This window comes from Echiichthys vipera (genome assembly GCF_963691815.1).
Source record: "Echiichthys vipera genome assembly, chromosome: 12".
Taxonomy (NCBI): domain Eukaryota; kingdom Metazoa; phylum Chordata; class Actinopteri; order Perciformes; family Trachinidae; genus Echiichthys; species Echiichthys vipera.
The window spans coordinates 30,191,677-30,217,024 of NC_139837.1; the positions used below are offsets into that span (position 1 = coordinate 30,191,677).

General features: G+C 42.2%; 1 protein-coding gene across 1 annotated transcript in view; it reads right to left on the bottom strand.

The window, feature by feature from the left end:
- Positions 1 to 14,844: 14,844 nt before the first annotated feature.
- adck1 (aarF domain containing kinase 1) overlaps positions 14,845 to 25,348 on the bottom strand; it is a gene marked incomplete at its 3' end in the record, with an annotated part of 137,081 nt that continues 126,577 nt past the window's right edge. The window contains exons 10-11 of the mRNA XM_083924799.1: positions 21,870 to 22,063; positions 14,845 to 15,004 (exon numbers count right to left, since the gene is read on the bottom strand). Coding sequence (XP_083780925.1) covers positions 14,845 to 15,004; positions 21,870 to 22,063 — 354 coding nt within the window. The remainder of the gene's footprint in view (positions 15,005 to 21,869; positions 22,064 to 25,348) is intronic.

Genomic DNA, 25,348 nt, shown 5'->3' on the forward strand with positions numbered 1-25,348 from the left:
CCTGTGTGTTGTGCTGTAACACAGCCACAGAAATACACCAAGAACGGAGAAGAAGAAGAGACGTTGTTGTTGTGTGTGTGTAACCATTCATGCTCTCGATTTTGTCAACACCCGCCCGACTCTACCTCTGATTAGTTTAGCATGAAATTTTATTCTACCTGAGCCAGACACCATCATTTATTATGTCTCGTCCCCCCTTACGAAGGAATAACAGTCTTTGCCATTTGGCTTAGAGATTTAGTTGGTCTGATGAAAACAGCTTCAATGAGCTCATAATTATAGTAACGCGCTGCATTTTTTGGCAGTAACAGCGTTATAATGATGGGAAGGTAATCAATTAGATAACTCCTTACTGAAAAAAGCAACGCCGTTATTCCCATCACTGGTCTTAACACGTTTTTTCTGAAGATACTTTGACTTTAATATGCAAGTGTGTGACCTTTCGGCCTCCTCCAGACCACTTTCACAGAGAAAGGGAGGGAGAGAGGGATGGTTAAAGTGTTCACTCTAACCTTGTTCTTTGAGAGGAGGATAGGGACAGAGAGAGCCTGGGTGGCTGTGTGTGATGGAGATGGATGGTCCTCTTCTGGCTAACACACACAACACATCGCAACACACACACATGCACTCACACACCAAGATTATACTACACATCACAAACACACAAACCTTGCTGAGAAAACACTTACTACTCTGGGAAACAGTGGAAGTAGGTTGTGTTTTGACAATAGTGAAAATGTATATTTTATCACCAAAACATGTGGAAGAACTTAGCAGAAGTGTGTATCCATTGTACGTAGCTTGTGCAACCCTGGTAAAATCCACATTAAAAAATTAGCGGCATGGCAGTAGTAAATGTGTACCCAACATGTAGCGCACATGCCAGCAAAACTGAAATGAATTTGAATTCACCTGATGGGGAATCACAAATAAGAACAGCCACTATCCTGTTAAAATACCTATTACACTGGTTTGGATGGCCAATTTGTGGTTGATAAATACTTTCCTACTTTTGTACATTTTTGCAATCATTGCACAGAGAGGCAAATTATTAGCAGCCTGACTAGTGAGTGTGTGATTGGCTGTGCAGGGATTATAACATGTGAGGCTGATATTTACAGTCTTGGCTGAATTTCAGAAAAAAAAGAAAGAACAGAAATTAAAAGCCATTATTTTATATTTTCTTCTTTATCAGCCAGTTAAGTTTGGGAAGTCTTGGGATGGGAACATTGATAGTTTGGCCTGGTTCAGAATGAAATATCTCAACAACAATTTGATGGACTGCCATGAAAGTTGTCAAAAGACACTAACAGCTTTATTTCAGGAATCCCAAAACCTTATTATAGTTATTATGATTTCTGCCTTATTTACATTAAATTTGACATACAAAAATACAGGCATTCATGTTTTCTACTGGTTTAATTATAATAACTTTGGTGATACCTTAGCCTTTCCTCTCTCTGCTAGAATTTTTTGACCAAATTCCTACAAACATTTTATGTCCTCTGTTTTGTATCACAACAAAATAATATATAATAATAATATAATATAATATAATATAATAATATAATTTTCTTGTTTTCCCGACATAATTAATGTGATAGATAATAAATGAAACGTAATAGCCCTGATATTTCCATCACACCTGACATGTCATGCCTCAAAAAGACTTCTCATATCTTGAAGAACACTACAGACAACACTGACTTATTTCAGTTGGTTATTTACTGTTATGAAATCTGTTCAATTTGTAGGAGGAAGTGTCATGGTTTGGGGGACTTGTTTTCTGCAGCACGAGTTGGGCCTCTTGTACAGCTGCATGGCAGGGTCAATTCAAATGTTTATGTGAACCTCCTTCAGCAACATGAAATACCTTCACTGTAATTGTCTCCCAATCAGCTGCAACTTTCATACAAGACAATGCCCCTTGTCACACTGCAAAACAGGTTAAAGCAGTTCTTTGAAACTAAGAATATTGAAACAATGAAATGGCCAGAGTCCAGATCTAAACCCCATAGAGAATCTCTGTAAAATCCTTGGCAACAAAGTAATGTCTAAGAAACCCACTCCAGTTACTGAACTGTGACTTACTGACTTATTTATGATAAACATAGACCCAACAATTCCCCCGTAGAGTACGGTGGCAACGAAAACCATCCCTATTACAGGCAGGAACGTCAGACAGACCCAGCTCTGTGGAGGACGGCCATCTGTCTTGACCAGTTGGGGAGGAAGAAAAGGAGAGAGAAAGAGAGAAAAGACGGACAGATGGACAGAGAGAGACAAAGACAGACACAAAGACAGAGACAGACACACTTCCAGTAACTATAATAATATCTATAGTAATGTGAACATGACTTATATGTTATGGCAGTTAATAGAGCAGAATAGTAGAAACAGCTAAGGTTATAGATTATAATAGTAGCAGGAAGCGTCATGCAGGACCACGGCAGCAGGCAACACTATGATCAGCAGAGACCTGCGAGACGACAAAGCACAAACAACTCCGGGGAAGAAGTTGAATTAGTAACATGCATTGATGAGACATGAATGATACATACAGTGTTTCTTCTCTCCATGTTTGACCTCAGTGGGCGAGGCCTCCGAACCAGGAATATTTAAGGGCGTAACATGTTAATGGCGATCGAATTCAGCCGCCACATTTATCAAGGCCCGCTCATTCGTACGCTGAGATTGGTCAGATACGAATGTTTCATAAATCACACGTGTGTCCTGTCGTACGACCAATTCTCAGATCTACGCCCGTTTTCACACAAGATTGATAAATGAGGGCCAACGTTCCTAATTTTCGCAATAAAACGCAGGTGAAAATATGCATTCCTTGTCGTAAGTTTTATGTGAGAATCGAAGGACATATCCTGATAAAAAATAACACCCAGATTCCTTACTGTAGTGCTGGAGGACAACACAACATCATCCAGAGTAACAATGTCTTTAGCTATTGAGTTTCGGAGGCCTTTGGGGCCAAGTACAATGACTTCAGTTTTATCTGAGTTTAACATCAGAAAATTGCAGGTCATCCAGCTTTTTTATTTCCTTAATGCACATTTGAAGTTCATCTAACTGATTGTTTTCGTCTGGTTTGATCGACAAATATAATTGTGTATCATCAGCATAACAATGAAAGTTTATGGAGTGCTTCCTTATAATATTTCCTAAGGGAAGCATATATAAGGTGAATAGAATCGATCCAAGGACAGAACCCTGTGGGACTCCGTGACTAACTTTAGTGTGAATGGAGGATTTGTCATTAACATGTACAAACTGAGATCTATCTGATAAATATGACAGCTCAGTGCGGTTCCTTTAATGCCAATTAGATGCTCCAGTCTCTGTAGCAGGATATGATGGTCAATAGTTTCAAAGGCAGCACTAAAATCTAATAAAACAAGTAAAGAGACAAGTCCTTTGTCTGAAGCTATTAGAAGGTCATTTTTTACCAGTGCTGTCTCAGTGCTATGATTCATTCTAAATCCTTACTGGAAGTCCTCAAATGACTCATTATAATGTAAAAAGTCACACAGCTGATTGGCGACTAATTTCTCGAGGATTGTGAAGAATGGACTTTGCAGTCCACGTCCACACAGGATGGTGGCGGCAAGGACACACTGAGGTTGGGTGGTGATGGGGTGCAGACACATCGGCCAGCAAACGTGGATGACGGTGAAAAGTGCAGATTTATTTACAGTGAGAAAAAAATACGTGTTACAGCCCAAATGGCAACAAAAAAACAAACAAATAAATCAAACAAACAATCATACAAACCAAAAATGAACCCACAGGTTTCTCGATCGCAAAAAAAACATGCACAATTCTCTTTTTCTCAATTCTCTTTAACAACCTCTCAGCAAGTTCACACTCTCCAGACTCCCACCCGAGGACAGAAAACCCTCACTTTAAATAGAGCCCTTGGGCTCAGATAATTGGGAGAAACCAAGGTGACAGGGCATTTTGGTTAGGTTTAGGGTTGCAGCTGATATTTTACCTATCCCACATACATTGAAATAATTTCCCCTGCATTTCAGTACAAAAAAACCCAAAAAATACTTAATATTTAAATAATATTATATAATAATCACATTTCAATACAAAATCATTTTGTGTTGTCCAAAATAGCTTCCCCTGCTTAAATCCAAACTTTATGGACTAACAGAATGAAATTATGAAATTATGGAGCAGAATCGGCGGGTACCGCGTCGTTGGCTATGATGGTTGCAGAAGTTTGGTGAGTAACTGAAATATGGGTGGAAAAAGCGAGTGCGCATGAATGAATTACGTCGCGGTTGCCGGCACCGCGCGTAATTACACACCATCTGAAACTAAGTGCGTGTGCGTGTAGGAGAAGGCAGTCAGTATAAATGTCACAGGGGATGTCAGGCAAGTTGGGGGAAAATGGGGGCTAACTTTTCACACTTCCTACCTCCTCTGGAGGCTCGCCACTAGGGTGGCGAGACAAAAAATCTGCCACCAGGTTCTGGTTTCCTGTCCTATACTGCACCTCAAATCTGAAGGGCTGCAACGCCAAAAACCAACGGGTAATGCGGGCATTAGTGTCCTTCATTTTGCCCAGCCATTTCAGGGCTCGGTGGTCCGTTTCCAGAAGAAAGTCTCTACCTAAAAGGTAGTACCTAAAAGTGTCTAGTGCCCACTTGACGGCAAGGCCCTCCAGCTCTACGGCTGAGTACCGTGTCTCCCGGGGAAACAGCTTGTGGCTAATGAAAGCCACTGGTCGTTGCTGTTCTCCCTCACCCTGGAGTAGTACTGCCCCCAGACCAACCCCAGAGGCATCGGTCTGTACAGTTCATGGCTTGGAAAAGTCTGGGCTCTGCAGCACAGGGCCGCTGCACATAGCCTCCTTCTAATCGAGGAAAGCCTTTTCATGCTGCTCCTCCCACTTGACCTTCACCGGACCAGACTTTCTGGTCAGGTCAGTGAGGGGCGCAGCTCTGCTCGCGAAGTTTGGCACAAACCGCCTGTACCATCCAGCAAGCCCCAAAAAGGACCGGATATCCTTCTTGGTCTGGGGCTGCGGGCAGTCACGGATAGCCTTGATTTTGTTCTTCTGTGGTCTGATTACCCCATGACCTAGGATGAGTCCCAGGTACGGCACCTCCTGCCGGGCCAAAGTGCATTTCTTGGGCTGGGCAGTCAGCCCAGCCTGATATATCCGCTGTAGCACCTCAGCAAGATGCGCAAGGTGCTCCTCCCAGGTGGCACTGAAGATGACGATGTCATCAAGGTATGCTCCTGCAAAGGCACCAGTCCCATCCAGCACACGGTCCATCAACCGCGGCGAATGTGGCAGGCGCCCCCTGTTGGCCAAACGGCAAAACTTTGAACTGGAACAGTCCCTTGGTTGTCCTGAAAGCTGTGCAGAGCCTGGCCACCTTTGCAATTGGCACTTGCCAGTATCCCTTACACAGGTCCAAGGTGGAAATGAAGTGCGCCTTTCCAAGACGCTCGATGAGGTCTTCCAGCCTAGGCATGGGATATGCGTCAAAGTGAGATTGAGCATTTACCTGCCGGAAGTCAATGCAGAAACGCATACTGCCGTCTTTCTTTGGAACTAGGACGACAGGGCTGCTCCAGGCACTCTCTGACCGCTCAATCACTCCAAGTCTTTGCATCACCTGCAGCTCCTCCTGGAGGGCAGGCAACACTCGCTCCGGAACTCGGTACATCCGCTGCCGGAGTGGTGTGGTGTCCTTCAGCAGGACATGGTGCTCAGCCATAGAGGTGGCTCCAGGATTGTTGCTGAACAGGCCGTCAGGGATGACAGCCAGCAACTCCTGTTGCTGTTGGGGGATGAGATGGCTAATGTCAATCTCCCCTGCTGGATGGTCAGTAGGGAAGAACTGCTCCGGAGTGTCTTTCTCCTCCTTCACTGCTTGTACCAGCAGCTGTTGGCTCAGTGGCAACTCTCTCTCGTGCCACTCTTTCAGCAGGTTAATATGAAACACCTGCCGCTACTTTCTCCTCTCTGGCATTTCCAGCTCGTAGGTGGTGGGCCCCAGCTTCCTGGTGATGCTGTAAGGTCCCTGCCACTTGGCCAACAGCTTGTTCTCCTCCGTAGGTAGGAGTAGAAGAACTTTCTGGCCTGGCTGGAAGGTTTGCTGCCTCGCTCTCTGGTCATACCAGCGGGTCTGGGTCTGTTGCGCTTGCTGGTTGGAAGGTTGTCCTTCACCATGTTGGTCATCTCTTCCATCTTCTTTCTCATGGTGATGACATAGGTGAGGATATTAGTGGTGGTAGGCTTTGGTGACTCCCAGGCATCTCTGAGGAGATCAAGAGGGCCCCTCACCTGTCTGCCAAACAGGAGTTCGAATGGGGAGAACCTTGTTGAGGCTTGGGGGACCCCTCGGTAGGCGAACAAGAGGTAGGGGAGCCAGCGGTCCCAGTCCTTGCCCTTGGCAGCCACAAACCTCCTCAGCATGCCCTTCAATGTCTGGTTGTACCTTTCTACCAGTCCGTCAGTCCGGGGGTGGTAGGAGTGGTTCTGATACCCTTAATCCCCAATAACCCATACACCTGCTTCATGTTGTTTGATAGAAAAGATGTTCCCTGATCGGTTAATATCTCCTGGGGAATCCCTACTCTGGAGAATAACTGCAAAAGTACAGGGGCAAAGGTTCTAGTTGTGACCTTTCGTAGTGGAAAAGCTTCGGGGTAGCAGGGGGCGTAATCACAGATTACCAGTATATATTGGTGGCCAGCCTGTGTGCGCTCTAGGGGGCCAACAATGTCCATCCCTATCCTCGTGAAGGGCACTTCAATAACCGGGAGCGGCTGTAGTGGAAAAGGCTTGACCCGGTGTTTGCTCGTGAGTTGAGTTGATGTGGGACAGGTTTTGCAGTGTCTGTGGACATCAGTATAAATGCCTGGCCAAAAAATTCGCAAGCTATTCTCTGGAGTGTTTTTACACTACCCAAATGACCTGCCCAGGTAATGTCATGACCTAAGCTCAGTATCTTTAATCTCAGGGTACAGGGGACTACTAGCTGCTCACTGCTGCTCCCTTCAGGCTGGTGATATAGCAGGCCCTGATGCACAAAGTAAAATTCTCCCGAAAGAGCTTTTGCCTGGCCTGTGCTCACCCCTTCAACCTCTGTAGCCTTACTGAAGAGCTCTTTTAGTGACTCATCTGGCCTCTGCAGCTCTTTTAAATCAAGGGGAACTTCCCATTGCTCTTCCCTCACAACGGGAAGCGGTTCTGGCTCTAAGTCAGCCATAACTTTTACAGTGCCTAACAGCTTTTCTCGTCTGTGCTGCTGACAGGTTTTTACTGCTTTACAGTTCTCTGGAGAACTGATCTCCTCTTGGCTGTATGGCATCATCTCTAGTAACGTCTGCATATCGGTCTGTGTCTGAGACCTGGTAGCAACCATACTCACTGGCAGAGTAGACTGCACCAGCTCTGGCAGTATGAGCACATCCTGACCCAAAACAACTGGATGGCTCAACCCTCTGACAATGCCCGGTTTAAGTTTGTACGTCTGCTCTTGTACCTCAAGACAGATCTCTGCTATCAGGTACTAATGCTCATCACCTTCGACACAGCACACTCTGAGGCGCTCCCCTGTCAGCGTTTCGGGCTGATCCACCATGTGGGGTTGCACGAGGGTCTGAGTGCTGCCGGTGTCAAGAAGAGCCCTTGCTGGCCTGCCGTTTACCGTTACCTCTATATGGTCTGTATTTCGCCAACAAAAGAGGGTTCCTTTCTAGTCCCGGGACCGGTACACATATTAGTGCTTTTGCTCTCTTAAGCGGGCATTCTCTGATGAGGTGACCTGGGTTTCCACAAAAGTGACATACAACGCTGTCTCTACTCATGGGTCTGGTTGTAGGTGGGCTAGTAGGTCTGGCGTGAGTCTTGTGCTGTGTTGGGTAATATCTGGTGCTTGGACCCCTACTCTGTTCGCTGTGTCTAGGACCAACTCCACTCCCATACCTCACAGACATACCCTTAATTATTGGCCTGCTAGAGCTGTGCTGGCGGATGTCCTTTGTTCCACGGCGAGCAGCCAGGAAAGAGTCAACCAGCTCTGCTGCTTAATGTCCAGTGTGCGGGTTGTGCTCCTTGACCCACACCTGCACCTCTGGAGATAGGGAGCACAGGAACTGCTCCAAAATGAGGGTCTCCCCAATCTCCTCAACAGTCTTTTCGGCTGGCCTAATCCACTTGTGGTAGAAGTCTTTCAGCCGATTGTAGAATTCCCTCTGTGTCTCTCCCGGTTGCAGGTTTGGTTCTCTAAACCTTTGCCGGTAAACCTCTGCATTAATTTCATATTTTGCCAATATGGAATCTTTCACCTTGTGATACTGCACTGCGTTGTATGGATCCATGGCTACATACGCAGCCCGTGCCCTACCGGTCAGATATGGCACCAGGAAAATAGCCCAGTCAGCCTGGGGCCACCTGTAGGCTGTAGCCAGTCGCTCAAAGGTGGTCAGGTACTGCTCTACGTCGTCCCGTTCCTCCAGACTTGGCAAGGCTGCTCTGGTCCGCATCGCTAGAGATGGCATCACTGGTGGTGCAGCAGGCATCTGCATACCTGCCGGCGGTGCTGCTGGCATCCACGGTGCGGCTGGTGTAGGAGAGTAAGCCTACAAGTATTATGGCTAGAATATATCAGTCGCTGAATTAGTTATGAATTAACTTGACTCGTTAAATTTTAGGATTTATTTTACCTCGAAGTAGGGCACCACACCAAAATAAGACAGGATGTTTATTAAACTTTGGTGAAGGTTTAATACCTGTTAGTAATTTAAAGTAATTGATTATTTAAATTTTATCAGTCTCGTCTTGAACACGTTAATTCGTACCACAGCCTTATCAGTGATCAAACTTTCTGTACAGAATGGAAGACTCTCACAACGACGTAAGGTTATAAACATTTATTTGACTACCTAAAAAGGAGAATGCAGGATAGTGCAACACTGAATAGACAAGTGAAGGGTTAAATGTGGATATAAAAAGTTTAAGACCAGAGTGATTCAGAACTACGGGCTGGTTTATAATATTACTGGCGGACTGAAACTGGCTCTAATTAGCCGGCCAACAGAACTTGGATCAGAATTTAACTGTCACCAACGTTTAAACCAAGAGTTGCATTAAAAGGCCAACCTTACTTTGCCGTTGATATTACAGTCGCCCTGGCGTCTTACAGTACCGATGCAGGTTCGTAGGTTCACGTCCCGGTGTTTGGCGGACCTTAGTTCTGGTTCTGTAGACTGGGTTGGATCGGCGGGGCTTGTCTGCTCCCGTCCCGGCTTGGATGCGACTCTTCAGGTGGCTTGCCTCTGGCTGGTGTTTGTGGGTTGACAAAAATGTTCTGACCGTTTCTGAACTAGAGTTTGATGCAATTTGTTGGCCGGACAAAAGGGAAAGGACAGCACAAGGGGTTTTACTATACTTAAAAAGATGAAAACTAACGTAGAAAACTTATAAAGTTGCGTGATAAAAATAGATTAATAAACGAAAATACTTAAGTAAGAAAACAACGTCTCTTGCTAACTTTGGGTTAACAAAGTTAAACAAAAGAACAAAGGAAACGAAACGCAGGAAGAGCAGAAGAGGGGGAGAAGAGATAAGTGCAGGAGGTGAAATAACAGAGGGGGTCAGAGGTGCGAAGAGGTGGTGCAGAGAGAGAGGTGTGAGACAGCAGTCTCTTCCTTTTCTACTAAAGAAAAAGGGGGAGTCTTGGCATAACCCAACCCTCTAACAGGGAAGATTAAACTACCTTTGGTTGATTTTCCATTATTAAGCTTTCTGATATCCAATTTAACCAAATCTTTAGGCAGAGTTTTAACAGATACAGATACTGAGTGACGGGCCTATTATGAAAACACAGAATATTTCAGGAATTAGATAGAGACTTTGCACTTCTGAAACCACATACAAAATCACAACAAGAAACAAATAATGCATATACTGTTACACACTTGCAAGAATGTCTTTGAACAGCCAGTTGCGATGAAAAATCGAACTTTAACTGTTTTCCAAACTTCTACACAAAGTTCTGTTGTTTAGATTTTATTAATGAAAGTCCCTCTGTCTCCCAACAGAGACCGTTCCTCCGGTTCGAATTGTAGTCAGATTTGACGTTGATTTAGGTTAAAAGGGGTCCTTCATCCTGGACTTCTGTTTTTTAATTACCCTAGGAGGGTTTGAGGTTGTAAAACACACCTTATCTCCTATTGAAACAAGTATAAAACCGTCTTATCTCTCGTTGCCTTCCTGTGACGCTGGGCAGAAAAAACAGACACAAAGAACTCATTAAACAGCACTTCCTCTTGAGGTCCTACACTGGCATCCACGGTGTTGCAGGCATCCACGGGGCTGCTGGTGGCGCTGCTAGTCACGCTGCTGGTGGGGCTACTGGCGGCGCGGCTGGCTGCACGGCTGGTGCTGGTGGGGCTGCTGGCGGTACGGCTGGCTGCGCGGCTGGTGCTGGTGGGGCTGCTGGCGGCACGGCTGGTGCTGGTGGGGCTGCTGCTCCGTCACCTCTCTGCTCCAGCTCATCCCGGAAGTTGTTGAGCTACACTTGCTCATTTTGCCACCTGATCTGCGAGGTCTAGTGTCCCAACAGTCTCTTCCACCGCCTCTCCTCTTCTGGCTCCTTCTTCTTCCTCCTCCTCCTCCTGCTCCTGCAGGGCATTCTTGGCCAGTCGTCTGTACGACATTGCTTGCCGTACTTTGACCCGTCTTCCCGGCCTCTTTCTCAGTGTCCTTGAGGACGCGACGATCCCACTTCTGACACCAACTGTGAAGAATGGACTTTGCAGTCCACCTCCACACAGGATGGTGGCGGCAAGGACACACTGAGGTTGGGTGATGATGGGGTGCAGACACAACGCCCAGCAAACGTGGATGACGGTGAAAAGTGCAGATTTATTTACCGTGAGAAAAAAATGTGTTACAGCCCAAATGGCAACAAAAAAACAAACAAATAAATCAAACAATCAAACAAACCAAAAATGAACCCACAGGTTTCTCGATCGCAAAAAAAACCCCACGCACAATTCTCTTTTTCTCAATTCTCTGTAACAACCTCTCAGCAAGTTCACACTCTCCAGACTCCCACCCGAGGACAGAAAACCCTTGCTTTAAATAGAGCCCTTGGGCTCAGATAATTGGGAGAAACCAAGGTGACAGGGCATTTTGGTTAGGTTTAAGGTTGCAGCTGATATTTTACCTATCCCACATACATTGAAATAATTTCCCCTGCATTTCAGTACAAAAAAATAAAAAATAAACTTAATATTTAAATAATATTATATAATAATCACATTTCAATACAAAATCATTTTGTGTTGTCCAAAATAGCTTCCCCCGCTTAAATCCAAACTTTCCCCTATCCCGAACAGGGAATAAAATAGCCTGTTGACAAGGCTCGTGTTCCTTGGGGAAATCAAATGATACGGGACCAGGAAGTGAAAGTGAGTGTATCAGTGTATTGTCAGTGTTTGGGTGCACAATGTATGGACTAACAGAATGAAATGGGTTATGGAGCAGAATCGACGGGTACCGTGTCGTTGGCTATGATAGTTGCAGAAGTTTGGTGAGTAACTGAAATATGGGTGGAAATAGCGAGTGCGCATGAATGAATTACGTTGCGGTTGCTCGGTTGCCGGCACCGCGCGTAATTACAAACCATCTGAAACTAAGCGCGTGTGTGTGTGCGTGTAGGAGAAGGTAGTGAGTATAAATGTCACAGGGGATGTCAGGCGAGTTGGGGGAAAAGGGGGGCTAACTTTTCACAAGGATCTTAGAGAGAAATGGAAGGTTAGATATAGGTCTATAGTTGGCTAGTACCTCAGGATCAAGACTGGGCTTTTTAAAAGGGGTTTAATTACAGCTACTTTAAAAGACTGTGGTTCATAACCTGCTGATAAAGACATGTTAATCCTATCTAATACAGGAGTGCTAACTATAGGTAACACTTCTTTAAGTAACCTAGTTAGAATAGAGTCTAGGAGACAAGTAGAAGGCTTTGATGCCGAAATAGTACATGTTAATTTGTTAAGTTTGACTGTAGAAAAGCAGTCCAAGAACATATCAGGTCGTACAGTTGGTCCCTGGGTTTGAAGAAAAATTGGTGCCAAGCGAGTTGATTTTGTCTCCCTTATAGTTATAATTTTGTAATTAAAGAAGGCCATGAAGTCGTTACTACTGAGGGTTATATGGCTCAATAGAGCTGTGGCTCTCTGTCAACCTTGCTACAGTGCTGAAAAGAAATCTAGGATTGTTCTTATTCTCTTCTACTAAAGATGAGTAATAGGCTGCTCTGGCATTACGGAGGGCCTTCCTATATGTTTTTAAACTTTCATGCAAAGCTAAGCAAGATTCCTCCAATTTAGTAGAGCACCATTTACTTTCTAATTTTCGCGATACTTGTTTTAATTCACGGGTTTGTAGTTATACCATGGCGCTAACTTCCTCTGTTTCATTATCTTCTTTTTTAAAGGAGCAACAGAGTCAAGTGTCGTTCGTAGTGAGCCTGCAACAAGGTCAACAAGGTGATCAATTTCAGAGAAACTAACGTTAATGCAGGAATCTTGAATATTAGGATAAGGCATTCAATTAAATGCAGATGGAATCAATTCCTTAAATTTAGTTATAGCACTATCAGATAAACATCTAGTGTAGAAACTTTTGCCCAGAGGTGAGTAGTCCTGTAATATGAATTCAAAAGTTATTAAATAATGGTCTGATAAAATAGTATTCTGTGGAAAGACTATTAAGTCATTGATTTCCACGCCATAAGCCAAATCAAGGTTGAGGGTGTGATTAAAACAGTGAGTAGGTTTATGTACACTCTGACTAAAACCAGTCGAATCTAATAGAGAGATAAACGCAGTACTAAGGCTATTATTATCAACGTCCACATTAATATTAAAATCTCCTACAATGATTACTTTATCAGATTTAAGGACTAATTTTGACAGAAACTCTGTGAATTCAGAGTACGGACCAGGAGCACGGTGCACTATAACAGGTATAATTGGCTGCACAGTTTTCCAGGTTGAATGTGAAAGACAAAGAACAAGACTTTCAAATGAATTATAATTTCATTTAGGTTTAGTAGTCATTCATTTCTTATCTTGCAAACAAAAGTTAAAGCAGCATAATTTAATTGAGTTAAGGTTGTATAACTGCATAATTATAGTTATATCATATAGCCTTAACACAACGTCCTTATTCTGATTAAATTTTCATGATGCAGTCTTTTTATTCACATTATATGTCGCCCTGAAAAGTAAACAACTTCAGTACTTGTCAGATGATTAGTTAAACATGCAATTTTAATGAATGTACATTTTAATTGTGAAGTCCCTATGTGAGTTCATAGGTTCAACTTGTCTTTGGCGCCTTGTCTGTTGAAGATAAGCAGGTTCTAAAACTGATAATATAAGTCTTTGGGCTTTGAGTTAGCGAGTGATGCCCATTTTATCTTGCTGTCATGGAGGAGCCTGACCAGGCCCTGTCATAAATTGAAGATTCTGTCACTCAATTCCATCAGCTGAACCAAGGGTCACATGTCGGATCGCACCTCACTGAGATCATCTTCATATGAATCAAGTTATTGTCTGATCACACTACAATGGTATATGTCAATTTCAAGTTTATTAAAAATAGCAGCAGACAATTATTGCCCTAAAGTTGTACTCCATAAGTTTCTAACGGCCTCTGTGGCAGTAAGATTACTGTTACTTTTGTGGTTGCTGGCATCTCTGGAAGTGTCTGTCTGTCTGTCTTTGTTGCTCTCTGTCCATATGTCCGTCTTTTCTCTCTCTCTCTCTCTCTCCTTTTCTTCCTCCCCAACCGGTGCAGACAGATGTCCGTCCTCCATAGAGCTGGGTCTGTCCAACGTTCCTGCCTGTTATAGGGAAGATTTTCGTTTCCACCGTACTCTACGGGGGAATTGTTGGGTCTATGTAAATCACAAATGAGTCATGAAGTGTGGTCTATACCTACTCTGTAAGGTGTCTTGAGATAACTTTTGATATGATTTGGCACTATAAATAGAATTGAAAGTAAGGTGTAAATGCAGCTGAGCCTGTTCTTTCAGAGCCTCCATCTTGTCACATTCCCGGTGACACAGCCATGTGTCTTGGTTTTTGTTGCTCTTTTTTAAGCTTTATTGAAACACATTCACCTCTCTACTTTTAGTCGGTCCCCTATATGTTCCCCTCCATAAACACACACACATTCCTATTATACTTCTGCCCTTACTTTAAGCCTGACTCAGAAGTTGGAACTTCCCGATTTCCGATTAGAAGTAAACGCAGCATAACCGTTAGTGACGAGCTACACCGGCAGACCAACTGCTGTCAGCAGAGTACCTAACATGGAGGCTTATTTAGAGAGGGAATGTCTCCACAGATATATTGGAATACTCAGCATAAAGGCAACACGTGCTTTCATTAGTGGGTCACATGATCACCATTGTTTTAACTTATTATTTGATAGATATTAACTTAAAAGACAATTAAATGGATGAAAGAGTACAAAACAAAAAGTGTTTATCTTGAGTAATAATAAGCAGTATTTAGTTGAGATAGTTAATAGTTGTGATTACCAGCTGCCCCAGCTGCTCCTGGTATCCAAATACATCAGCATGTTGTGTTCTTTTATGTATCCATAGAGTTACAAACTGGATCATTAACATAAATGGAACACACATTTGTATGTGTATGTGTGTGTGTGTGTGTGTGTATGAGCATATATTCAAAATGTGTTAACATGCAGTGTATTATAAACCCTGTGAGAGCCAACAGTTGCAGCCTGTCCCATGTCCCAGTGTGATGTCCAGATGCGTCTCAGTGCAGAAATGACTGAAGAGCAGTGAGCCAGTGCCCCAACGTGGAGCCCTTCACCCACAGGAACAGCTCATACAAGGTGAGTCTCCACAGGTTGAGAGACTCTGCCAGCATAATCTGTAGATGCCTCCTCCTGGACTGACTCTTACTCCTCTTGTGCCTGCAGCCGGAGCAGCAAAAGAAGGAAAGAGTGAAGGGTTAGGCACAATCATCATGCTTATTACAAATGCTCCTCAGTTCTCTAACAATTTGCTAATGAGTCATATCAAAACATATTTCACAACTTCATTATGACACATCAATGCATGGTCATCAGTTTGAACAAATAACAGCATTTTCAATGAATTGCTTTCGTATATTATTAACTTATATTTCACCAAACTGCCACAAACCACAACGTTTACGTGTTTTGCTGGGATAAATCATCAATAGGCTCCTTACCTTTGGATTGACTTTGGTAATCAACTTGAACGGAGCAGCTGGTACCGGGTACCAGGGACTCCTACTACTGCAGAGGTTTTGTGTTTTTTGGAACAGTGTTAGTGGTTAAAAAAAGTAATTTTAATGTGTTCAAGTCACCGCCCCTAGCTTATCGGTGTTAGCCGCAAAAAGGCTTTAGGCGACTCTCCTGAAAATCAACGTTAATAGTTCATGCACGAAAAAAATTGTCTTGATGGCTTTTTTGATGGCCGAATCTGGTTTAGAAAAAAAGGTGCCTTTACGTGCACGTAGAGCCTGTTGTTTGTTTTGCAAAACTAGGAAGCGGCCATATCATCCTGTCTACTCAGGCTGTGTGAGAGCTGACTGTCAGTCACAGTTAATTTGCATGCCTCAAGCTACACAAACAAAATTTATTTATATTTATATTGAGTTTTGTTTCATGTTTAAGTTGCCTTTTTTTTCTAAAACTTTAAAATAAACATTTTTGAGGAAAATGCTGCATCTGTAGCATTTATTGGTGTAAAGGAGCCTCATTGTTAATACCTTTTATATTATTTTCTGTAGGTTTAACTTGTTTGGGGTCAACTTGAGATGTTTAATTTGAATTTGAGAGAGGTTTTTACAAATATAGGCTGTGTAAGACCCATATTGGTTTTTGTGTTGTTTGATTTGAACCCCCTTCCACTTGAGGCAGTAGTGCATGGTCCATTGGACAAAGTTATTTTAATCAATGGTTATATACACTGGACACGTCTAAAAGAAATTAAGTTGTTAGTTTTTTTTTAAGGCAAAAGGGTCATTACAAGCTGTTTTCCTCCTAAAGTGTAATAGATAATAGAGCCCCAAACATATCTTGCATAAGGCCCCCCAGAGGCAAGAAACATTTCTGGTGTCTTGAAATCACTTTTGTTATGATTTGACACTATACATAAAATAGAATTGAATAGTCTTCCAGCCATCAAAGCGCTTTATTGTACGTCACGTTCACCCATTCATGCCAAATACTGAGACAGAGAGGCTGAGTGGACTGGTTATACTGGGACAGAGAGATTGAGTAAACTGGTTATGCTGGGACAGAGAGGCTGAGTGGACTGGTTATACTGGGACAGAGAGGACAAGTGGACTGGTTATATTGGTTTATTCCTGTTGTCGATGTGGGAGAGTGTGGAGTGAAGTGCTGTGTTGATGGCATCCTCTGTACTCCAGTTTTTTTTAGGTATGGATATTTGCGCAAGCTCAGTGACCACAGCCGGTTCAAGCCGCGCCTGGAGGGTGCACCTGGAGGGTGCGCCTGGATGGTGCTCTGCATGGTGCGCCTGGATTGTGCTCTGCATGGATGCGCCATGCTGCTTGCTCATCCTTCACTACCAACGGGGCCCAGCTTCTGCTCTATGAAGTCATAGACAACTGTTTGCTGTCCTGGCTCCTGGCACAAAATCGTCACATCTTCTGTTGCAGACTGAAACTGTCTGCAGTCTGTTTAGAGTGCACCGTAAACCATTAAATCAAAAAATCAAAAAAAATAAGCAGAAATAGATAAGCAGAAATAATGCAGATGTACTTGCATAATTCCTGCAGTTTTTGGGGTTGTACCCACTTGGCTGAATTGGCTGAAGTGTTGGCTAAATAAATATAATGTCATGTGCAGGCCACTTATCCCGTCTAGGATACAGGAGTATACTAGGAGATACTAAGAGTCTTTGGCCTGTAGGAGAAAACCCATGCAAACATAAGAGCAGGCAAACTGCACACAGTCTGCAGACAGATAATCACTTTGATCAACCTTATGCTACACCTCTGATCATTTTGAGTGCTGGCAGCACATGAACACAGTGAGTTGTAGAAAGGTACTCCTACAGTGACACAGAGCATCTATGAGTACAGAATGCCAGAATTGAGATGTGGGAATGTGTTGGTACTGCATGATCCCCTGGTGCCTGCCTGTATTACATTACTAAACATGGCACTACAGTTGGTTAATATTTTATAAGATGTGCTTATTCAGATAAGCTCTACCACTGTCAGCAGCACAGCACCAGGCAAGGCAAGATCCTTTTTCGTGTGTGTGTGTGTGTGTCCAGAGCCCAGAGGCCCAGAGCCATCAAAGTACTAACTGTGTGACATCCCACATTTCCCCTCTCCCAACCTATTATGGCAAATTTCAATTTCTCTTCCAAAGCGACTTACTTGTCAGCTTGTAGTGCCTATAGAAAGTTATGATACCCTTATGAAATAGTCACTTTTTTGTTTTACAGCCTGAAATGATAATACACACGTGTATATATAAATATAAATTTATTTATTTTATTTTTTCCAGTGTTACACATTTTGCCTTACAAAGTTCAAGTGATTTTTTTTTTTTAATTTCTGAAAAAATTATAAAAAATGAAAAACTAGAATAGCAGGGATGGAAAAGAGATGAGTCACATTAGAACAACCATTATAAACATTCTCAGGTATAACCAATCACCTTCCAAATCACACACCAAGTTATTTTGCCTCCACCTGACATCAACTGTGTTGACTTTGATTACTTCAGAATAAAATCAGCTGTTCCTTGAGGAATACAACTCCTAGTGGTCAAGTCAAGTTTATATAGCCCAAAATCACATTACATGCTCCAATTGGCTTCACAAAGGCACATTGAAGCGGGCAACCAATGCAGTGGCATAAAACCATTAAAAATTAAAAATCAATCAATAAATAAATAAAAAACACAAACGCAAATGCATAATAACAATTAAAAACAAGTAATGGCTGATCATCGGTAATGGACAAAAAATGGGTTTTAAGCCTGGATTTAAAAATCTCAACAGAGCTTTCCTCCCTAAACATAGCTGGTGGTTTGTTCCATAAAAGTGGAGCACGGTGAGAGAAGGCTCTGCTGCCTGCTGACTGCTTATTGACCCAAGGTGTTTTAGTAGGCCAGCATTTTGGGAACAAAGGGCGATATAGAGTGTGATAAAGTCAGTTAAATATGATGGTGCTTGTCCATGCAATATTTTGTATTTTGCGCATATTGCACTTTTGAGTAACTTGAATTTGTATTGCTGTGGACTACACAGTGTTTTCCTTTTCACTTAAATAGTGGATGGTAACACAAATAATTCACCATGGTTGGAAAGATGCTTTCAAAAGAGCTCCAGGACAAAGTTGTGGATAGGCACGAGTTAGGAGAAGGATATAAAAAGATTTCAAAGGCTTTAACTATCCCTCTGAGGACCGTTCAGAGTATTGTCCAGAAGTGGAAGGCATATGGATCCACCCAGACCTGGCCTGGCGGCATTATGTTGTAGGCTTGTTTCTCTTCAGCAGGGACTGGGCACTTGGTCAGGATTGAAGGGAAAATGGATGCTGCCAAGTCCACTCAAATTCTTTAGGAAAACCTGCAGCCCTCTGTTAAGACACTTGAAAATGGGCAGGTGGTTCACCTTCCAACATGACAACGACCCAAAACACACCTCCATAAAAACAACACAGTGTCTAAAGGACAGGAAGGTGAATGTCCTAGAGTGGCCTAGTCAGAGCCCTGACCTGAATGTAACCCATGTTAAAATATGGCATAAATAAGAAAAAACAGTTAAAAAGCTGCATAAATATGTTTAAAAGTCAAAAGTGATTAATTTCATGTAAATCAATTCATCAGAGTTAATTTAAGTTAATACAACAATAACTTAAAGTTGAAGATTAAAAGTATGCCGACAGGAAATTCATATCGCTGCCCTTTAAGGGACTAGCATCAGTGACGCTGCAGCAGAGACCGGAGGGAGAGAGTAGAGGAGGACATCGGAGAGAGAGAGTGGTGATTAATAAACAGGAAAAGGAGTGAAAAAGTGGATTTTGCAGTTTAAAAAACATAACTTGCCTCGTCGGGTACTAACAGGGATTTCATGAGAACTAAGCCACACCGGTTGTGGTGATATTTGTGTTGATTTTATTTTTCATTTTTACCATGTTGTACTTTTTTTTTCTGGCGAGAGCTAACACTAAAAACGTAGCTGTTTACAAGGAAATGATCCGTCATAAACTTTGTACCAGTAATATTTTGGGTTTATGAAGACTGTGAATGTTATAAAAGTGACTTTATGCTGTGTAAATGAAAGTTGTGTGCAGTAGTTAATGTGTGAGATGGAGCCGTGAGTTCAAAGAGACCTCTCAGCTGCCATTTTGAGATGAAAAAGCGCTGTAGCAGTAACGTTACAAAACTCAGAGAGTGTGAAACATTTATTTGCATAATTTGAAGATTTAAAGAGATTTATTGTGTTTATGACCTGTTACACAGGTCAGGTTTTTTTGCTTGGTTTGAAGCTCGGTTGGAGCGAGGATTGGTCAGCCGTGTGCAGGCGTGCACAGGCAGAGACGGGATTCAAGATGGCGAGCCAGACCGAGACCCTCAACTCATCTTCTCCATCCCATCAGTGAGGAAGTCCTCTGGGAATGGTGACTCGCTACCAGAGTGGAAGGAGTATCAGAATTGGGTTTGAATTGAACAGAGAACTGATTGAAATATTATTTTCGGACTGAATTAAACTGAAACTTTTCCTTGAACTGAGCACTTGAACTCACATTTGGACTTTGAACTTGATTTGGAAGTGTCATAGTTTTATTTGCACATTGAGTTCATATTTTTGAATTTGATCTGAAAGGATTGTGGTCCACTATGATTTGATTGTTTAAATGAAGGTATTTTCTTACCTGTAAAAGAAAGGAAAAGAGTTAACTCAAGAAGAAAAATAGGAATTCTGAATAGGTGCAACCTAAGAGAAATAGACCGGTCCAATTGACTTAAATTAGCCTGACTTGAATAACTAGGTTAACTAAAGAACTAAAAGAAAGATTGAAATAATTATTTTTTATTTATACTCCCCTCAATATCAGTAACCTGCAGGATATTTCATTGTATGCACTGTTTTTTTTGTGTTTTTTTGAATTCAGTAAATTGCTGGCTTTTTGTGTTTAAAGCAACGGTCTCTGGTGTAATTATTTTTGCTCCCCACTCCTTAGAACCTAGAACTGGTCCAGTGGCGCAGCAAGTGGTGTGACACCGGTGCTACATGAATCCTACAGAACATCTGTGGATGAACTTGAAGAGTGCAGTCCATCACCACTCACCACAGAATTTAACTGAACTCAATCAGTTCCTTAAAACAGAATGGGTATATATATATATCCAGTCTAGGTGCACAAAGCTGGTAGAGACATATCCAAACAGACTGATGGCTGTAATTAAAGCAAAAGGTGCCTCCACAAAGAATTACATCTGGGGACTCGTTACTTTTCCAACCCTGCTATTCTAGTTTTTTATTTTTATTTTTTACTTTTCAGAAATTTAGAAAAGAAATTCACTTGAATGTTGTAAGGAAAAATGTGAAAATCATGCTGGATTTTTTTTTTCCAATGTATTTTCATTTCACACTATTACAGACTATTCCAAAGGGTATCATAACTTTCTATAGGCACTGTAGTTTGTCTGTAGTCATCTAAATACATACATCTAAGATAGAAAAGTGTAGTGGTTTAGAGAGGGAATGTCTCCATAGACACGGATATTGGAATACTCAGCAAAAAGGCAACAAGTACTTTCATTAGATGGTCATATGATCGATCACCATTGTTTCAACTCACTATTTAATAGAAAGGAACTTAAAAGACAATTAAATAGTCCAAAATCTTCGTTTGGTCTAGTCCACAAACTTTCCTTATATGCTGATGACCTTCTCTTATTTATTTCAAACCCCACATCCTCCCTCCCCTCAGTTTTATTAATTCTGGATCAGTTTGTGCACCTATTGGGGTATAAGTTGAATATTCATAAAAGTGAGTTATTTTTTGTCAACAACAAGATCACTCCCACAATCCATATTCCCCTTTTAAAACAGCTGACAAGGGGTTCAAGTATTCGGGGGTGTTTATCACCAGCTCCTTCAGGGACCTTTTTTAAAAGAACTTTCAGCCACTATTGGATAAATGCAAGTCAGACTTTTGCTCTTTGACAGCATTTCACAAAACTTGGGACCCACTGCTGGCTCTTATTATTAATAGGCTCCCTGGTATTCCTGATGATGCTGAGGATGCGTGGAATGACAGACACCCCCTACCTCCTTTTCCTATTTTTTATTCTTTTTCCTTTTTTTTTTTTTTTTAAATTACTTTATTTTCGATATTAACTATAGTTTTTACTCTATTTGGTTTCATTGTACCTTACTTTTCTACTTATGTTGTATGTTATTCAATTACTTAGTTGGTTACTGTGACTACGTCTGACATGGGTTGTTGGGAGGGATAGTGGGATTTATGTTGGGGGTTTTTGTTTTTGTTCCTGTTTATACAGTGTTGATACACTGTACAACTGTTATACTTGTTCTTGTTTGATTGTCTGCAAAATTCAATAAAAAATTCTGGAAAAAATAAAAAGTAATCTAGCTACTGTCCTACTTCTCTATAAGGTTTTCTTCTAAAAGGTCAAAATCTATATAGACCGATGGCTCACTGCTTAGTGTTTCTGTGTCACTTCTGGTGTCAATACAGAGCAAGACAAAATGTCTAATGAAGATAAAAATAAACAAAAAAACTGATTTTCTGACCTTGACATGGCACGTATGCAGCAGCGGGACATGTTGATGAAGGACGAGGAGGAGGCTCTGGTCTGTAAGGTGGTCTCAATGCCCCTCAGCAGGTCGTTGGTCTTCAGCAGCAGCAACATCTGCCTGGGCACTCGATTCAGCAGATTGCTGATCTGGGGCAGGTAAAGAGCTGCACTGGTCCGTATTTCAACATTCTGCCAAGGTAGACGGACAGGAAGACATGTCATCACTTTACTGGTTATATTATGTACAAGTCAAAGGCCCTAGACACCCACACTGATGTTTTTAATGATTTTGACTGAATAGATCTCTTCCGGGTGGATGCACAGGCCCACCTTACTTGACTCTTCTAGATCTGTTAGGGCAGGAGGACATAATGTTCTTGTTAATGGCTTTTGTTAAGTTTGTGTGTTCATGTATGATTAGTGTGGGGAGTTAAGTTTGTGCAATTGAGTCATAATTCTAGCTAACTAAGGTGGGGTTTTTTTGTCTTGAGTAACTGGCTCCTTGGTTAGTTTTGATAGTTCTGATTCCAGATCGGTTTGTGCTGGCTGTATTTGGAGATGGTACTGTTGCTAACCAAAAAGCTAATGCCAATGCTGTCTCAGAGCAGACGTTCGTTTCCTCCACGGCATTAGCTCGTAGTAACATTAAACGGTCTTAAATTATCACAGAAATAAAATAGGTCTCTACCCCGATTAATGTTATCGTATTGCAAAGTAGCCCGTAGTTGATGCAAAAATGCTGTGTGGCAGGCAAGAATGATTTATTACTTTTACTGAGTATAATTCTGCAAAGTTGTGATTTACAATTATTCTGTAATGTCAGCAGCGTTTCTTATTTTTGCGTTTGGCTTTCTGACAGAGGCCTGAAGGCTCTATTCTTCTATGTGTGAGTTACACCGGACATTACAGCAACGAGAGGAGTGTCGAAAGAACGGACACATTACTGAATAAAATTAAGGATTTCTCTGGGTAATCATATTGTTGGAAACGTTGGTTACGTTAAAGAAAATATATATCATAGGTATAGATTTTCATACTTTAAAACAAAAAATGTTCCATATTATATTTTTAAATACTTTATGATAATCCCATGCAGTTTGGGGCGAAAAGCATGCAGTACAAATGTGTTATTTTGGTCTATTCTGAAATAGAGTATTTTAATATATCTATATATACTAAACAGTTTTGAATTGCTATGGTAGGGAATGAGTCCTTACCCCAAGTGAAGGAGTTCAAGTACCTCGGGATCATGTTCACGAGTGAGGGGACGATGGAGCGTGAGTTTGGCCGGAGAATCGGAGCAGCGGGGGCGGTGTTGCAGTCGCTCTACCGCACCGTTGTGACGAAAAGAGAGCTGAGCCGGAAGGCAAAGCTCTCGATCTACCGGTCAATCTTCGTTCCTACCCTCAGCTATGGTCATGAAAGTTGGGTCATGACCGAAAGAACGAGGTCGCGAGTACAAGCGGCCGAAATGGGTTTTCTCAGGAGGGTGGCTGGAGTCTCCCTTAGAGATAGGGTGAGAAGTTCAGCCATCCGTGAGGAACTCGGAGTAGAGCCGCTGCTCCTTAGCGTTGAAAGGAGCCAGTTGAGGTGGTTCGGGCATCTGGTAAGGATGCCCCCTGGGCGCCTCCCTAGGGAGGTGTTCCAGGCACGGCCAGCTGGGAGGAGGCCTCGGGGAAGACCCAGGACTAGGTGGAGAGATTATATCTCCACACTGGCCTGGGAACGCCTCGGGATCCCCCAGTTAGAGCTGGTTAATGTGGCCCAGGAAAGGGAAGTTTGGGGTCCCCTGCTAAAGCTGCTGCCCCCGCGACCCGACCCCGGATAAGCGGATGAAGATGAGATGATGAGATGAGATGAGTTTTGAATTGCAGGAATTAGGTCTGACTGGAAAGCTAAGACTGAGCTGAGTTAAATTCATATGTGATGATGTTAGTCCCCATAGTAGTAGTAGTAATTTCACTGTAGTGAGATAATTTTTTGAAACTTGAGCTCACTGTATAAAATTAACTGCTGACCTCAAGGAAAATCACCAAAAACTAGAGACTCTGGGTAGTCAACAAACATCTTAACTCTAGATTTACACTCTCTGAGCCCACTTTGAAAGACTAATAGAGGTTGGCCCTGCCAGCGGCCCGTTTAAGAGGTTAATGATATTCCAACGAGTGTGTGCACACATGTACATACTTCATACCACCCCTGCATAAGTCAGTGCCCCACCTGTGCCACCCCAGTCAAAAAAGTCTAGACACCACTGCTCATCAGATGGCTTGTTTCACAGAACCATCTGAGAAGCATAATTGGAAAGTAATTGGAGACTCTTAACAGACTCATTGGAGCAGCCTGATAATAAGGAGTTGCAATCCGGCTGTTAATTCTGATTTACGTCTTTTTCATCGATTACCGGGTCCAAGCGCTCCGTTGAAATAAAACAGACACAATGGCTGAACATGTGAACAATTAAGATCACCTCTAACGTCCGTTAGACACCTTTTTCATCCATAAGGAAGAGGTAAAATGACAATTACGGTTGTTTTTTTTTTTAACTCAGATCAGTTCAAACAACAGGGAACACGGCACTGCTGCGTTGTAGAAATACGGGGCTCGGAACGGCTTTGACCCAGAAACTATATTTTGAAAGAGCCTTACATCACGACTTAACAGCCGGATAGTCCAGCCTAGAAGTAACAAATGCATGGACTAGTTTTTCAGCATCTTTCTGAGACAATGTTCCTAATTTTCACAATATTACGCAGGTGAAAATATGCAGTCCTTGTCTTTAGTTTTTATATGAGAATGGGTGTTATTTTTTATCAGATTCCTTACTGTGGTGCTGGAGGAGAACACAACACCATCCAGAGTTACAATATCTTTAGATATTGAATTTCGGACGCCTTCTGGACCAAGTATAACTAGAAAATTCTGCAAGAAATTTTAACTGTGGGCTTCACTTTTACTTGTTCTGATAATTGGTGCACATCCCAATGCTAAGATCAAAAGTAGCAGAAGTTGGCTAGTAGTAGTAGTAGTAGTAGTAGTAGTAGTAGCAGCAGTAATAGTACAGGATAGACCAGCGGTGTCCAATCCTGCTCCTGGAGAGCTACTGTCTGAAAGTATGAAAAGCTGAATATTTGAAACAGATATTATTAAGCTGAATATATGCAAAAGTATGAAAAAGCTGAATACCTAAAAAGAGTATCAAAAAGCTGAATCTGTGCAACACTATAAAACTGCTTAAAATTTGAAAAGGATATTAAAAAAGCTGAAAATGTGCAAAAGTATGAAAAAAATGAACATTTGAAAATAATATTCACAAGCTGAATACCTAAAAAGAGTATCAAAAAGCTGAATATGTGCAAAAGTACGAAAGGGCTGAATATTTGAAAAGAATAATAAAAAAGCTGAATTTGTGCAAAAATATTAAAAAGCTGAATATTTGAAAAGAATATTGAAACTTAATATCTGTAAAAGTAT